At 35.8% G+C, this 16,945-nt stretch overlaps 1 protein-coding gene across 1 annotated transcript; it reads left to right on the plus strand.

The window, feature by feature from the left end:
* The first annotated feature begins 1,646 nt into the window (after nt 1–1,646).
* Nucleotides 1,647–16,743, plus strand: gmppb (GDP-mannose pyrophosphorylase B). The gene is made up of 10 exons (XM_048166891.1): nt 1,647–1,860; nt 2,422–2,618; nt 2,725–2,805; nt 3,870–3,918; nt 4,001–4,143; nt 4,408–4,566; nt 8,616–8,694; nt 9,798–9,925; nt 11,931–12,113; nt 16,135–16,743. The coding sequence occupies exons 2-10, from the start codon at nt 2,490–2,492 to the stop codon at nt 16,264–16,266; spliced, it is 1,083 nt and encodes a 360-aa protein (XP_048022848.1). The 5' UTR covers nt 1,647–1,860; nt 2,422–2,489; the 3' UTR covers nt 16,267–16,743.
* The last annotated feature ends 202 nt before the right edge of the window (nt 16,744–16,945 follow it).

Raw genomic sequence — 16,945 nt, forward strand, 5'->3', positions numbered from 1 at the left:
CACCTGTTCTAGACCATTCTTATGTTTAAGAGGAGAATATATTTGTGTGTTGTCTGCATAACAATGATAGCTTAAGCCATACTTCTCAAAGATAGTACCAAGAGGGAACATGTATGGAGAGAATAACATAGGAGCTAGTGTAGAGCCTTGAGGAATCCCACAGGTCAATAGTACAGAAGAAGATCGAAATTTACCAATATTAACAGAAAAACTCCTGTTTGTCAGGTAAGACTGAAACCAATGTAAGGCTGAACCTCTGATGCCCATTATCTGTTCTAAATGGGACAGCAGAACATTATGGTCTACTGTGTCAAATGCATCACTTAAATCTAAGAGTACCAATGCTACCGAATATCCAAAGTCAGTGACTAAAAAGATGTCATTAAGCACTTAAGTTTCAGTGGAGTGAAATTTTCTGAAGCCTGTTTGAAATATATCAAAAATGTTGTCGACCAAGAAACTTTGGAGCTGATACAAAACTACTTTATCTAAGATTTTTTCTTAAGAATGGAAGATTAAAAATGGGTCTGAAATATGATATATCAGAGGAATCTAAGCTAGGCCTCTTAAGTCTGTGTTGAACCAAGGCAAGTTTCAGATACTCAGGAACGACTCATAACTCAAGGCATTTGTTTATAAAATTTAAGAGCGTCGGATCCATTGCATTAAACACTTTTTTAAATAACCATGCAGGGATTATATCTAAAGGTGAACCCGCTGATTTGAGCTGCTTCACAATGTCATTTAGAAAAGACATCGAGATAATTTATGTAATTATGAATTTTATGTCATAATTTCGATTTTTAAGTCAATTATGTCAGGGTTTTTTTTTTTTTCTTATGTGACGGAAATGGGCTTTCATAACAGGTTTGTCCACTGAAACTGTTCGGAAACTGAGATATCACATGCCAAAAAATGAAGATGGGTAAAGACACGGATAAAAACAAATATCTAATGCTACACTGTTTAATATTTACCAGTTTGCCTGGATTAATGTATTTATTTTAGTACTGTCTGTGTTGCGATGACACCTAGTGGCGTAGATGCAACATTATACAAAAGAAACGTTTTCAGTTATGGATGTTAATACAAAAATACGCTATTCGCTGTCAGATATTATTACATTATTATTATTACATTTGAACACATGATTAAATTAGGGCATCACTGTGCCCTACTCACAAAACTCTTAAAACATGGTTGCGTGTAAGCATAAACAATATTGTCCTAAACAAATGTTATATAGGGTAATTTATTTTATAAATACAGCTGCTTGCCTTTTCTTATGTTTTTTTTTTTTTTTTTTTTTTTACTTTATTAAATGTTTTCAAACTTTTCTTATGAAATGATTGTTTAGGCTCTTATTCACTTCTGCGCCACGTTGTTATGAAATGATTGGTCCATGAGACCGCGTGTGTCATTTTAATGGGGGACACCATAGCCAATGTAAACAGTTAATCTTGTATTTTGTTTATAACTAGCTTTATACCGTATTCTGTCATAAAACAAATGATTTCGTAATCACTCTTCGATGATTTAAATGATGTTTTCATGTTGTAAAATCTACCGGACTTTACGGCAAACGTCCACAGATTCCCTCACAATACTGGTACAGTCTATTGACCCATGACGCCAGAGTTTCAGAGCTGTGGCCCCGCCCTCTCGCTGTCTCATCATCACTGTACGGAACTCAACTCACCTCACTTCATTACAGAATATTATAGATACTTAAATCTGTCAGATAGACACGACATTAAAGATTAATTAAAGTTTGTTTGTGGAAGTGAGTTTAAAAGCCATGTTTTGTTGATTATTTGAACGTAATCATCAAATCAGAGCAGCAGGTGAATCGTTTATTGGGTGAGTTTACCATTAAATACAATGAAACATGAGCTGTACAGTTTTACTGACTGGTAATTATAATAGTAATAATAATTAGTTAAATTGTATTATTTTTATGTTATCATGTTTTAAAAAGATAAATATTAAATTAGTTTTTCAGACAAATATTGTCATTTTGACATTTATGAGTTGCGGTGGCTAGTGAATGAAAAGCATCCAAAAAAGTGTCCAGCATACATGGGAACCCAGGCATGTAAAAAGGCATCCCAGAATGCACCCCATGGCTTTACTGTTATTCAAAAATGTGGAAAAATAGTAATCATAAAGAAAGAATGACTTGGTGTGTCCAGGCTTGACTGGTTATCAAGCTCTTTGTAAAAGATAGAGAGAGATGATTTTCAGGTATTGCAGCTGTGCTGTGTGGGTGTGTTCTAATGGGACAGATATAGGTGTCAAATACTTTACCTTGTGACTTTGTGACTCCGTGTTCACTAGTGTCTGGATGCCTTTATAAATACTGATATAATGAGGACTTATTTAAGGCTTCTAGTTCCAAATGTTTCTTGTTGTGTTTCTCAGGTACTGTTCATACATGATTGCACCTGATGCCCATCTGCATTGACTGCTTCCTGCTCTACTGACCCATCATGAAAGCTCTGATTCTTGTTGGTGGCTATGGCACAAGGCTACGGCCGCTCACTCTCACTGTGCCCAAACCACTGGTTGAGTTCTGCAACAAACCCATCCTGCTTCATCAGGTGGAAGCTCTAGTCAAGGTAGCTGAGAACACTCTTTTATACAGTAAGATTTAGTTTTTTTTCTGAAGTATTACATTTGGATGTACATTCATATAATGTTCATTGTTGCCATCTTTGTGGTCAGGCTGGAGTCCGTCATGTCATTCTGGCTGTGAGCTACATGTCTGAGCTATTGGAGCGAGAGATGAGAGCTCAGGAGCAAAGGGTATGCTTATTGGGTTTTAAAGGGTTAGTTCACCCAAAAATGAAAATAATGTAATTTATTACTCACCCTCATGTCGTTCTATACCCGTAAAGCCGAAGACACACTTAAAGATTGTAAGGCCGATTATGAATGTAAATTGATACTTATGACTGATAATGCTCAAACGCATCCAGTCAGAGCCAGTTGCGTTCAGTCAGCAATTACAGTCGGTGTTTAAAAAAAGTATTTAAATCTGCTTCAGTCGCAGGAAACAATCGCTGTGTGTTGAGCATAGTCTTAGAATGTTTTAGCTAGTCGTTAAATGTGTGCCCGGCTTTAGGCCTTCATTCATCTTTGGAAAACAAATTAAGAATTAAATCCGATGGCTCATTGAGGTCTGCATTCACAGCAATGACACTTCCTCTCTCAACATTTTTAAAACAGTTTATGCGAGTTCAGTAGTTCTACCTTAATATTATAAAGCGACGAGAATACTTTTTGCGTTCCAAAAAACAAAATAACGACTTTTCAACAATATAGTAATGGGCCGATTTCAAAACACTGCTTCGGAGCTTTACGAATCGAATCAGTGACTCGGATCTCCTATCAAACGGCTAAACTGCTAAAATCACATGACTTTGGAGCTCCAAGTCACTGATTCGATTCACAAAGCTCTGAAGCAGTGTTTTGAAATCGGCCCACCACTATATTGTTAAAGTCGTTATTTTGTTTTTTTTTTGCCACACAAAAAGTATTCTCGCCGCTTTGTAATATTAAGGTAGAACCACTGAACTCACATTAACTGTTTTAAATATAGTTTTAGTATCTTTATGGATCTTGAGAGAGGAAGTGTCATTGCTGTGAATGCAGACCTCAAATAGCCATCGGATTTAATCAAAATATCTTAATTTGTGTTCTGAAGATGAATGAAGGCCTTACAGTGTGGAATGACATGAGGGTGAGTAATAAATGACATTATTTTCATTTTTGGGTGAACTAACCCTTTAATGAACATTCATGTTTTAGATAGCCTGTCATATGTGGAGAATATCAAAGTAATACAATCTTATTTGTGATTTTGACAGCTTGGAATAAAAATCTCCCTTTCACATGAAAAGGAACCTCTAGGCACTGGTGGGTTAACATTTGCATATCGCTTTGATGGCACAACCCTCAGTCAATGTGAAACTGTAAATCCGTAGCCTTTTTTTTCCAGCTGGTCCTCTGGCTTTGGCTCGAGAGCTGCTGACTGACAACGAGGAACCTTTTTTCGTTCTCAATAGTGATGTCATCTGTGATTTCCCCTTTGATGACATGCTGAAGTTCCACCAACAGCATGGCAGAGAGGGCACGATTGTTGTAAGGGATCCGTTTTCTTTTGCAAATTTTGTGAAAAATACGGTCTCACTTTCAAAGATTTGAATAAGACTCAAACCTATATGAGAAGTTTTAAAGATTCTTTCAAAGTACATTTTTAGATCCAAATGTGATATGTTGTAAATTTCTACCTCTTTGAATTCTTGCCTCATACATCCTACATCTTGAAAGGAATATTAAGGAAAAGGACATTACTCACCTGATTCTCTGTTACTCACCAACATTAACATCTGGCTGATGTTTCAGGTGACAAAAGTGGAAGAACCATCTAAGTATGGTGTGGTTGTTTATGAAGGGGACACTGGACGAATACACCGTTTTGTTGAGAAACCACAAGTGTTTGTCTCCAACAAAATCAATGCTGGGATGTACATCTTCAGTCCTGCCATGCTGAGAAGAATACAGGTCAGGACTGACTCAAATGCCATCTCACAACACTATTATCATTTCTAAATTGGATTTTCAAAAATATTTTTTTTCATTGGTAAAATGTACAATCAATATACACTGAACAAAACTATAAACGCAACACTTTTGTTTTTGCCCCCATTTTTCATGAGCTGAACTCAAAAATCTAAGACTTTTTCTATGTACACAAAAGGCCTATTTCTCTCAAATATTGTTCACAAATCTGTCTAAATCTGTGTTAGTGAGCACTACTCCTTTGCCAAGATAATCCATCCACCTCACAGGTGTGGCATATCCAGATGCCGATTAGACAGCATGATTATTGCACAGGTGTGCCTTAGGCTGGCCACAATAAAAGGCCACTCTAAAATGTGCAGTTTTATCACACAATGCCACAGATGTCGCAAGTTTTGAGGGAGTGTGCAATTGGCATGCTGACTGAAGTAATGTCCACCAGAGCTGTTGCCTGTGAATTGAATGTTCATTTCTCTACCATAAGGCGTTTCCAAAGGCGTTTAAGAGAATCTGGCAGTACATCCAAATGACCTCACAACCGCAGACCACGTGTAACCACACCAGCCCAGGACCTCCACATCCAGTATCTTCACCTCCAAGATCGTCTGAGACCAGCCACCTGAACAGCTGCTGCAACAATCGGTTTGCAAAACCAAAGAATTTCTGTGCAAACTGTCAGAAACCGTTTCAGGGAAGCTCATCTGCATGCTCGTCGTCCTCACTCTAAAATGTGCAGTTTTATTGTATTGGGGGGGAATGCATTGGCAGGAACTGGAACACGCTGTTGTATACACCGATCCAGAGCATCCCAAACATGCCCAATGGGTTACATGTCCGGTGAGTATGCTGTCCATGTAAGAACCGGGATGTTTTCAGTTTCCAGGAATTGGCATTCAAAATGCCACCAATAAAATGCACCTGTGTTCGTTGTCCATAACATACGCCTGCCCATACCATAACCCCACCACCATGGGCCACTCGATCCACAACGTTGACATCAGCAAACCGCTCACCCACACGACGCCATACACACTGTCTGCCATCTGCCCTGTACAGTGAAAACCGGGATTCATCCATGAAGAGAACACCTCTCCAAAGTGCCAGACACCATCGAATGTGAGCATTTGCCCACTCAAGTCGGTTACGACGACGAACTGCAGTCAGTTTGAGACCCCGATGAGGATGACAAGCATGCAGATGAGCTTCCCTGAGATGGTTTCTGACCGTTTGTGCAGAAATTCTTTGGTTTTGCAAACCAATTGTTGCAGCAGCTGTCCGGGTGGCTGATCTCAGACGATCTTGGAGGTGAAGATGCTGGATGTGGAGGTCCTGGGCTGGTGTGGTTACACGTGGTCTGCGGTTGTGAGGCCGGTTGGATGTACTGCCAGATTCTCTGAAACACCTTTGGAAATGCCTTATGGTAGAGAAATGAACATTCAATTCACAGGCAACAGCTCTGGTGGACATTCCTGCAGTCAGCATGCCAATTGCCCACTCCTTCAAAACTTGCGACATTGGTGGCATTGTGCTGTGTGATAAAACTGCACATTTCAGAGTGGCCTTTTATTGTGGCCAGCCTAAGGCACACCTGTGCAATAATCATGCTGTCTAATCAGCATCTTGATATACCACACCTGTGAGGTGGATGGATTATCTTGGCAAAGAAGTGCTCACTAACACAGATTTAGACAGATTTGTGAACAGTATTTGAGAGAAACAGGCCTTTTGTGTACATAGGAAAAGTCTTAGATCTTTGAGTTCAGCACATGAAAAATGGGAGTGTTGCTTTTATAATTTTGTTCAGTGTAATTTTGTGCAGTTGATTTGTAAGAAAGGGGTGGGGTTTAAGTAGATAAATGATAGGATATGTCACCAAAAGGTCGAGATATGATTTTGATGAAAAATTGCAAGGTCAAAAAAGGTTTCAAATGAAATGCATACATGGATAAGATCAATAACATGTGTTTAAGAAATAGATAGGGTGAATTTCTATTAAACACTGTGTAAAGATATCTAAATGCCATTTCAGATGCAGCTTTTGTGCCACTTTTGCAGTGCAAAAGTGGATTTTATTGATACTGATTTTATCATAGCCTTAATTTGATTAAATGTAAGAATTTGATATAAAGGTTAGAAAAACATTGCCCTTATAAAGGTAAAAATGCCCCAGGAAATCAATTTAAGGGTGCAAATATCCCCCTTAATGGAAAAGTTAACTTCAGTCACTGCTGTGAAATGACCATCGCACAGAATATGAAAAATATGGAAAGATTTGGGATTCAAGGTATTTTTATATATTTTTATTAGTTCATGCATTCCCTGGGAATCAAACCCATGACCATTGCTAGCACCATGTTCTGTTTTTTGAGCTAAAGAAACATGACATTAAAACACTTCACATGAAACGCTTCAAAAAGGCCCGTAAGTATAGACCCCTTAATTGCCTACGTCACTGTGACGTCACTGCTCTAGCTGGAGGCAAAACATAAATAAGAACTAATAGCGGGTGCGCTAAAAGTTTGAGGTTTTGACTTTAAAATGTTGTCTTGTTGCGTTTTTGACAGCCAGAATAGAAGGAACAGGACTTTTGGTTCAAAACTAAAGTTTTACCAGATCCCGGCAGACATTCCTTCACAGAAATCAAAAAGATAATTGTGGTTGAAAGCAATACGGCGTACAGACTGGACGGAGACAATCATAAATAATACTTGTGTTTGCAGTGCACACTTCATATCAGGTAAAATAATCTATGCATATGTAATGGTGTGTTGGTTTTATCTAGTACAAATCAGCAAGTTTCTGTTTTATAGGTGAACAGCATGCATGACGAACATCTTGTAAAGATCCATTTGAGGGTTATATTAGCTGTGTGAACTTTGTAAATGCGCTGTAATATAGTCGAGAGCTCCTTTGGCAGGGAGCACGCGATTTAAAGGGGCGGTGCTGAGTGTAAATCAGTGCATTGTTAATGATGCCCCAAAATAGGCAGTTAAAAAAATTAATTTAAAAAAATCTATGGGTTATTTTGAGCTGAAACTTCACAGACACATTCAGGAGACACCTTAGACTTTTATTACATCTTGTGAAAAAGCATTCTTGGGCACCTTTAAGGGGTCTATAGCTTTTACTGTGGGTCGGTTGCTTGGTATTGACCAAGCACTTGTGCAGTTTGATGTGATAGAGAAATGCTCTTAAATGTCCCCAGCACATAACCTTCTATATTCTTTATTCTATAAATCAATCCATCCATTCTCAAAACTGCTTGTCATCTATAGGTTCTGTAGGCGTAGAGAAATAAGTATTTGATCAAAAGTGTTGTTGAATGTATTTTTTTATAACTGTAATAAGGTAGCTAGGTAGCTAGCTAGCTAACCAGCATGCAATCTTGACATATAGAAAAAAGGTTCTAAAAAGTGGGATCTACTACAATATTAAGTTTTTGGGTAATTAGTAGTTTTAAGATTAAATTAAAAATGAATTGCCAATCCTCAAAATCTCCAATAGGTGCGTGAGATTGATTCAGCCCATGTCATCAAAATTTTACTTCAAAGTTGGGAGTCCTGTTATTTTCCTCTATTCCTATCAAGACGTGTGACTATGTTAAGCCATTGTTGACAAATGAGAAATCGTGATTGTTTCACACTTCTCAAGTTCATCTACCATTCATCAATGTAGTTCAAACAGTAGAGCATGTGCCAGCAAAGCTAAGAACATGAGTTTGATTCCCAGGGAATGCATGAACATGAAAAAATGTATACCTTGAATGCAGTGTAAGTTGCTTCCAATGCATCTGCCATATGCATAAATCTAAATCTAAATGTAGATAGACGGCTTCTCAAAAAACCTCTGATTGGCTAAACAAAGAGTATCAAGGTGGCTAGTTTTATTGTACTATTTCCAGAAACTAGGGCTGTGAAAGAGATTGGCACAATATCTCAGGTCATTTATGTCAGTGATATATTTCAGGGGGTAGGATTGTTTTCTGTTTTTTATGAAAGTTTTTCAACATTTTCTTGTACTTTGTACTTCAGTTGCAACCCACTTCCATTGAGAAGGAAATATTTCCTGTCATGGCAGAGGAGGGACACCTTTATGCCATGGAGCTGCAAGGTAAAGGATCACACATCTTTCACCTGAAATATGCTTAATTAGAGCGATTTCCAGTACAAGCATATATTGATATATTTAACACCATATTGCATCTGTACTTCAGGTCCTTTACTTATATGTTCATTAATATAATTCCTTTACAGTTCATCTAAATAATCAGATGGGCCTTTCACACTTAAAATAGTTAAAATTGCTACCATCAGCCCATTTAAATCCTGCATTAACACAATCCTTGGTTATCTTTTTCCATGCTTCACATTGTTCAGTCTTAACTCTAGGTTAGGAATTACAGTATAGAAATATAGTTGGTGTGAATAGTAACAGGTTTCAAGGTTTCACTTGGCATTTGTATGGCCTGGGTTAACGTTCTTATTTGCATATTTGCCTTTTCAGCAGGGCTTGACATTAACTTTTTTGCTCACCAGCCACTGTGGCTAGTGGTTTTCCAAAGTTACTAGTCACTCAGCATTTTCACTGGCCACAATTTTGCTGTTGGGAAATTACATTTTATATGATTAAAGTTGACTTTGGCATGCTTAAATTACTTGATTTTGAGTCATTTTACTTGATTTAGAAGATTTAAAACCCTTTCAAACTTTCAAATGCAGATTGATCACCCAAATCAAGACTACATTGTATATCAGCTGGTATGTACCGGTGGGCAATATGAGCATTGGCTAATATGATAAATTTTATGTTATTTTTGTTAGGCTATATAAAAGAACAAAGAAGCAAATTACAAAAACAATAGTAAATTTTAAAATCTTTTTTCAGATACAGTAGGTTTATTTAACATGTATACATTTATTTAACTTTTTTTGTTTGATTAACATTAATGACAGACAGGTATTTAATTTGGCTGCTGAATGTATGGACGTAATATACTGACACATATCCAGTTATTACCCACCTGTTTACGTCCACTTAAGCCATAACAAATGTATTCACGTGAGATACTCCACACAATGGACTTTTTACTGGACATTCACTAACAGCAAGTTAATCGATAAAGAATTGTGATTGAATTGTAATTCACATTGGGGCAGCCATTAGTGGTGGCAAAACTGTTTTTTTGCTAACTAAGTTAATTGTCTGTGCTCCAGGTTTCTGGATGGACATTGGCCAGCCCAAAGACTTCCTGACAGGCATGTGCATGTACTTGCAGTACGTACGGCAGCAGGCTCCTGAGAGGCTCCGCACTGGTCCAGGATTCCTTGGAAATGTTCTTGTGGTGTGACTTTTTTTTATTGTCCTGTCTCTTTATATCAGTATGCATTAAGTGGAGATTTACTTCTTGTTTAGTCTGACATGTTGATATTAATTATGTAGACTGTGTCCACAAGGTAGTAGTAACACAAAATAATCTCACTTTACACACTCGTAATATTTTGTAGCATCCGTTTAATAGGGGTGTGACGAGATCTCGTGAGGCTAAAATGTGACGAGATTTCTCGTCGAGGCGAAAAGTAGTCTCGTGATATTGCCATGACAGAGTGTTAGGATGATTAGGAAAGAATATGCCACCGCTACGTTTACATTACGCCTCCACTGTCCTTTTGCTTTGTATTTAAATAAAAAAACATTTAATTCAGTTGGATAACGGTCGCTGCCGCTCCATATTTACAGAGTTACGCGCGATTGCTGAAAGTGAAAGTAAACGCGAGGGCGCATTCAAACGCGATTGAATTTTGAAAGCGGCTCCCTGATGAATACATATGTCTCTTAATATGAAAACTATCTTAGGCTAGGCAGTGTAGTTGTAACCATCTCTTAGCTCTGTATCAAAGACAAATTTGGTCTTATTTGCACTTTGAATATTGAGTGCGATTATAGTTGCACTTAAAGTGTTACCATAAAAATGAATAACAGTTTTCTCTTAATCTTATTAAGCACAAACAATAAGGTTTCATTTGTTAACATTATTAATGCACTGTGAACTATCATGAACTAACAATGAATGACTATTTTTATTAACTAACATAAACAAAGATTAATAAATACTGTACCAAATATATTGCTCATTGTTAGTTGATGTTGGTTAATACAGTAATGTTAATAAATGAGACCTTGTTGTAAAGTGTTACCATTTTTATTTATACTGTCTTTATTTCTATGATCAGTTTGGGGAAAGGAGTTCAGTTAGGAGGTCAAAAGTTGTAGAAGCTCATAAATCATGTACAGCAAGGTCTGAAGAGACTGAAATCATACAGAAGAGAAGTCAGTCAGTTGAGTTTGTGGCAAAACCTTTTACAGTGCTTGAGTATTGTTGTCTTTTACTGCATATGATAATTCATACTCAGAAAGTAGAACTGAAATTACATCCATTACAAGATGATTAGTTAAAACATTTCAAATACACCTGCAGATTATTTTTTCTAGTCATGTATTTCGCCATTGAAGATTTCTTAAAAATAGTGTGTAAAAATCTTGTCTCGTCTCGTGAACTCAATCTCGAGTCTCGTCTCGTCTCGTGAGAACTTTCTCGTCACATCCTTACCATTTAACGCAAGTCAGTTTACTTGACATCCATATTCGTAACATGCCCTGGCAGCTATTCTCAGCAGGTAGAGTTTCTATTTACTTTATGGGGAAAGACAGAAATCCACTTAACTATTTGTCAAAATTATGTTTTAATAACACTTTAAATGAAGAATAAACTCGGACAACGATGTCTGCTAACATAACAGTATAATTAGGCTTCTGAGACTTTCAAAATAATGGAAAGGTTATGGTATGTTCACATACATTAAAAAAAAAAAAAAGCTCTGAGCAGTTAAATTCAAAAATGAAAAAATCTTCTTGAATCTTTTTATTAATATGAATCCATACTAAATGAAGGACAGAGGACTTCTATTCCAGTAAAAAATTCACTCTGGATTTTCAGGAAATATTGTCACATTAGAGATCCATAACTAGACACAATGTGTCCAGTGAACTAACAAAATGAATTTAGGGACAGTTGTAACTTCCTTCAGGTAGGTCATATTTATTCTCTTTTTAAAAAATGGAAAATGTTTAAAGCAACAAAGTATATTGTGCTTTTAAGTATATTGTAAGCCAGGGGTGTCCATACCTGCCACTGTCCTGCAGAGTTCAGCTCTAACCCCAATTAAACACACCTGAACCAGCTAATAAAGGTCTTACTGGGCATACTAGAAACCTCCAGGCAGGTGCTTTGAGCAGAATATGGTACATGTACTAAAAATATTTGACATATGCCATTAACCTCAACCCAGGACCCAACGGCAGTGATCGGGGAAAACTGTACCATTGGGCCTAATGTAACGATCGGAGCTGGGGTCGTTCTGGAGGACGGGGTGAGAGTAAAGCGTTGTACCATTCTGAAGGGGGCGCACATACGCTCCCATTCCTGGCTGGAGTCATGCATTGTGGGCTGGAGCTCATCAGTGGGGCAGTGGGTGAGTTTCACAGTTTCACCAATAGAGCTCAATGGTGATCGCCCAACTTTTCAGCAGCCTTGATTTTGGAAATATTTTGCCCATTAATTTTCTCCATAGCAGTTTCAAAGGAATCCTTCTATAAAGAACTTTAAGCCAAGAACCTAGCAAACTACTGTAGCTCCAAGATGAATAACAATATTAAAGACTTTCATTCACAGTACAAAAGAAAAACCGGTAACACTTTATAATAACGTTCAGTTACAAGTCATTTATGAATTATTAGTTAATGATTAACAAATCATTCACAAAACATGAATATACATTTATAAATGATTGATAAGTGATATTTTATGAATGTTTCATAAATTCAGTTATGTCATTTATAAATTATTTGTTAATTATGAACAAATCATTTACAAAACATGGCTATACGTTCATAAGTGATTAATAAGTGATATGTTAACATTTTATGAATGTTTTATTAGTTCAGTTATGAGACACTTATAAGTTATTAGTTAATGATGAACGAATCATTTACAAAACATTACAATATACGTTCATAAATGATTAACAAGTGTTATGCTAACAATTTACAAATGTGTTGTAAGTTATCTTAATTAAATAAATCAAACAGATCATTAGTAGATGGTTTATAAGTTATTAGTCAAGACATTATTTATCACTTATAATAACTGAAGTATTTATGACAAAATTGTTTTAGTATCATCTCAATAAACAATTGTTAATCATGAACAAATGAAGAACAAACCATTAGTAAATGCTCAGTAGTATATGATTTATTGATGAAGTTGTAAGCTGTGTTCAAAAGCACAAACATGCAGGTATGCTGAAGCACTATTTTTAAGAAGAGTAATTTATTTGTTTTGAAGTGGATAAACATTTATAAATGCCTTACAGTCAGGTGATTCCAGTGGATTATATTAAATCCTTTCACTCATCAGCACAGACTTGTGTTCTGTGTGGAGTGTGTGGGGTCTAGTGATGAAGTCATCCTCTGATCCGGATTTACCTTCCACTGAAGCTCACATCAGGTGCACAGAGTTAAACACTCCATGTGTCTCAGAGAGACACATGCCCTCACCAGTCAGCACTTACACTCCAGTACACACCAAAGTGTTCAACACCTGTTATAGATGATGTGTAAACGCATGAATAAATCATTTACAAAGCTTTCTGCATCCCCTATTCTAAAGTGTAAACTATTCTTCACTTGTAAATGTGTTACACATCATTTGTAGACCTTTCTTTCCTGTTACAAATTATTTGTGTATGTATACAAGTCATTTATAACACTTTCTGCATACCCTATTCTAAAGTGTAAACTATTCATCACTTATAAAGGTGTTACATATCATTTGCAGATCTTCTTTATAAATTATATACAAACTGCAATTTGTAAATTTACCATTTATTTGCCATATGCAAAGTATATCTTTCAGTTACAGGATATAAAAATCTATACAAATCCCGATATTTAAATTATATATTTTCATATAAAAATTATAATATTTTTATGCAAATATATTTTACTATTATATAGATATCTTTGAGCCCCTAACTCAACCCTTATACCTAAACATGACCACTTTTTGGCCACTTCACAAAAATAAAAACGCAATATAGATATATTTACAGTGACTGTTATCTTAGTTGATATACTGTTGTATAAAAAGAATAATTTTAAGCTCCCTACTCCACCCTATAACCTTAAGCATAACCATTTTGACAATATACGTAGTGTAACAGGCAGATAAATGTACATTAGTCACAATAATTTATTTAAAACATTACAAAAAGCAGTATACAGAACAGACAAAACGACGCGTGTGGTACATTACAAGCGAAATGACAGCAAATCATAATTGTGTGTGAGTAACAGAATGAAATTAAAGTGTTTAGTCGCTGCAAACATTCCTCTGATCTGCATTTCCATCCTTTTAAACGTCGCGTTGAATCTAACACAGCAACTCAAATTCGGCATGTCGCAAACACTCTATGGTAGTCTCAAATCATATGTGACAGCCAATAAGGAGCGAGGTTTGACGTCATTGCCGCAAACCTGTGTCGTATTGTAAGACGCGCCAATTTTAATTTGAAAGTTATGAAACAGCGGATTGATACGATTATTAATGTATAATGGTTATATTACGTTATAAGAATATTTTCCTCATACGATTGCATCGTACGACTTCTGAAGACTTGAAAATAATGCACGAAATAATGGACTACGTTTATTATCAGTTTATGGTGCGTTTTCATGTTATGGTGAGGAGCTGTTCCCTTAAAAAAAAGATAAAAATTAAATGATTAAGTGCTGGTTAAACGGTGGCAGAGTGTTGATTTATTTATGTATTTATTTTTTTGTGATGGAGTGACATGGATCATCTGCAAATGATATGTAACACATTTATAAGTGATGAGTAGTTTACACTTTAGAATAGGGGATGCAGAAATTGTTATAAATGACTTGTATACATATACAAATAATTTGTAACAGGTAAGAAAGGTCTACAAATGATGTGTAACACATTTATAAGTGATAAATAGTTTACACTTTAGAATGGGGTATGCAGAAAGTGTTATAAATGACTTGTATACATATACAAATAATTTATAACAGGAAAGAAAGGTCTACAAATGATACGTAACACATTTACAAGTGAAGAATAGTTTACACTTTAGAATAGGGGATGCAGAAAGCTTTGTAAATGATTTATTCATGCATTTACACATCATCTATAACAGGTGTTGAACACTTTGTAGTGTGTACAGCAGTGTAAGTGCTGACTGGTGAGGGTATAGACAGCTGTCTTCTCTGACACACATGGAGTGTTTAACTCTGTGCACCTGATGTGAGCTTCAGTGGAAGGTAAATCCGGATCAGAGGATGACTTCATCACTAGACTCCACACAGAACACAAGTCTGTGCTGATGAGTGAAAGGATTTAATATAATCCACTGGAATCACCTGACTGTAAGGCATTTATAAATGTTTATCCACTTCAAAACAAATAAATTACTCTTCTTAAAAATAGTGCTTTAGTATGCCTGCATGTTTGTGCTTTTGAACACAGACCAGCTTACAACTTCATCAATAAATCATATACTGAGCATTTACTAATGATAATTTACTAATACTCATTAACTAATCACTGATCATTAATTAATAAATTATAAATTACTTATAACCAAATTAATAAAACATTCATAAAATGTTAGTATATCACTTATTAATCATATATGAATGTATATTCATGTTTTGTAAATGATTTGTTGAACATTATCTAATAATTTATAAATGACCTATAACTGAATTAATAAAACATTCATAAAATGTTAACATATCACTTATCAATCATTTATGAACATATAATCATGTTTTGTAAATGATTAGTTCATCATTAACTAATAATTTACAAGTGACTTATAACTGAACATTATTATAAAGTGTTACCTGATAAACAGGAAAATAATGATTCATTGATGCAAACAGAGTTCAATTCTGCTGTAAAGCAGCGCTAAAAAGACAATAGTGTCATTGTTCAACTGAAGTAAGTTCAATGTTAATTCAGTTTGGTTAAATAACTGTGTAAAGTTCATCAATATGAAATTAGTTCAATTCAGCTTTAAAGAAGCTCTAGAGGAAACAGTGATGTCATCATCCAGTTCAGTTCATCTAATAGTGTCAGTGTCATGAAATCAGTAATAATGTTGAATATTATTGATTTGAATGCTCATATCATGAAGCATTGTGAATGATGTAATGTAAAAAAAGAATGAGGGAACCAGTACAAAACTATAGTCTATAAGCAATTAATTTTAAGGATAAAATATGTATTGTAAAAATATTAGAATAAACAAAAACATTAGTGTTTGCTGAGAGCTTTATGGGAATGGGTGGTTATTACTGAGCTGTTTTAAACCCTACTCTAGTTCTCTATAATCTCTTGTGGCTTGTACATTAAGTAGAATTTTTTGTGTGTATGATGAGGATTGGTACTGCAATTGTGTTGGTCAGGTGCGGATGGAGAACGTTACCGTTCTGGGCGAGGATGTGATTGTGAACGATGAACTCTACATCAACGGTGCCAATGTTCTGCCTCATAAATCCATCATAGACTCTGTTCCTGAACCGCGAATCATCATGTGAAAAAACCTTTCATGCCCCTCACAAAGTGCCCAAGTGCGTGATTGAAAGGTTAACACTGGATGACAGAGCGAATCGGCTGCTGTGCTTAATGAGCTTGATGGGAAAGAAAGGTGTTATTTGTGGAGTATCTGAAATATATTCAGTTACTGATTGTAGTGTTTCTACAGGTAAATCACATCTGTAGTAGATGCTCTCCAACTAAAATGCTGCATCACAAATTTCTGACCCGTAAAGTGCTATTTTATTATCCTCTGCATTGTGTTCTCTATTACTGACAATAAGACCAGGACTCACCTTTCTTTGGTACATTTTGTTGATTTTGAGACACCATTAGGCTGTCTAATAAGTATGTTTGTATTCTTTTTCATTGTTTTTTTGTTTGTTTGTTTTTTTCCATTTATAAACGGAGCCATGTAATGCTTTCTGGATAAAACTTGGTGCCTGTAGAAAGAATAAAAAGTATGTTTATGTATCATATGATGTAGTAGCTGATGACTGTAAAGACTTTCACACCTGTAGTATGTACTACCTTATACAAATCATATTTTATTCATTACTCTGAACTGCAAAACACTGCAGAAATTTGATGGAGAGATATATATATAAACCCATGAAACATCTTTTTGGCATTTTCTTTTGAGCTGTTTGGTACTTGAAAGCAATTTAAACCATTTTAACT

Source organism: Megalobrama amblycephala, linkage group LG2 (genome assembly GCF_018812025.1).
Source record: "Megalobrama amblycephala isolate DHTTF-2021 linkage group LG2, ASM1881202v1, whole genome shotgun sequence".
NCBI classification, from domain to species: domain Eukaryota; kingdom Metazoa; phylum Chordata; class Actinopteri; order Cypriniformes; family Xenocyprididae; genus Megalobrama; species Megalobrama amblycephala.

Excerpts from the sequence above, each read along its gene's own strand:
- gmppb (XM_048166891.1), top strand. The coding sequence starts at position 2,490 with ATGAAAGCTCTGATTCTTGTTGGTGGCTATGGCACAAGGCTACGGCCG. Across the intron at positions 2,806-3,869 it reads TGAGAGCTCAGGAGCAAAGG|CTTGGAATAAAAATCTCCCT; the intron begins GTATGCTTATTG and ends TGATTTTGACAG. Across the intron at positions 4,567-8,615 it reads CCATGCTGAGAAGAATACAG|TTGCAACCCACTTCCATTGA; the intron begins GTCAGGACTGAC and ends TTTGTACTTCAG.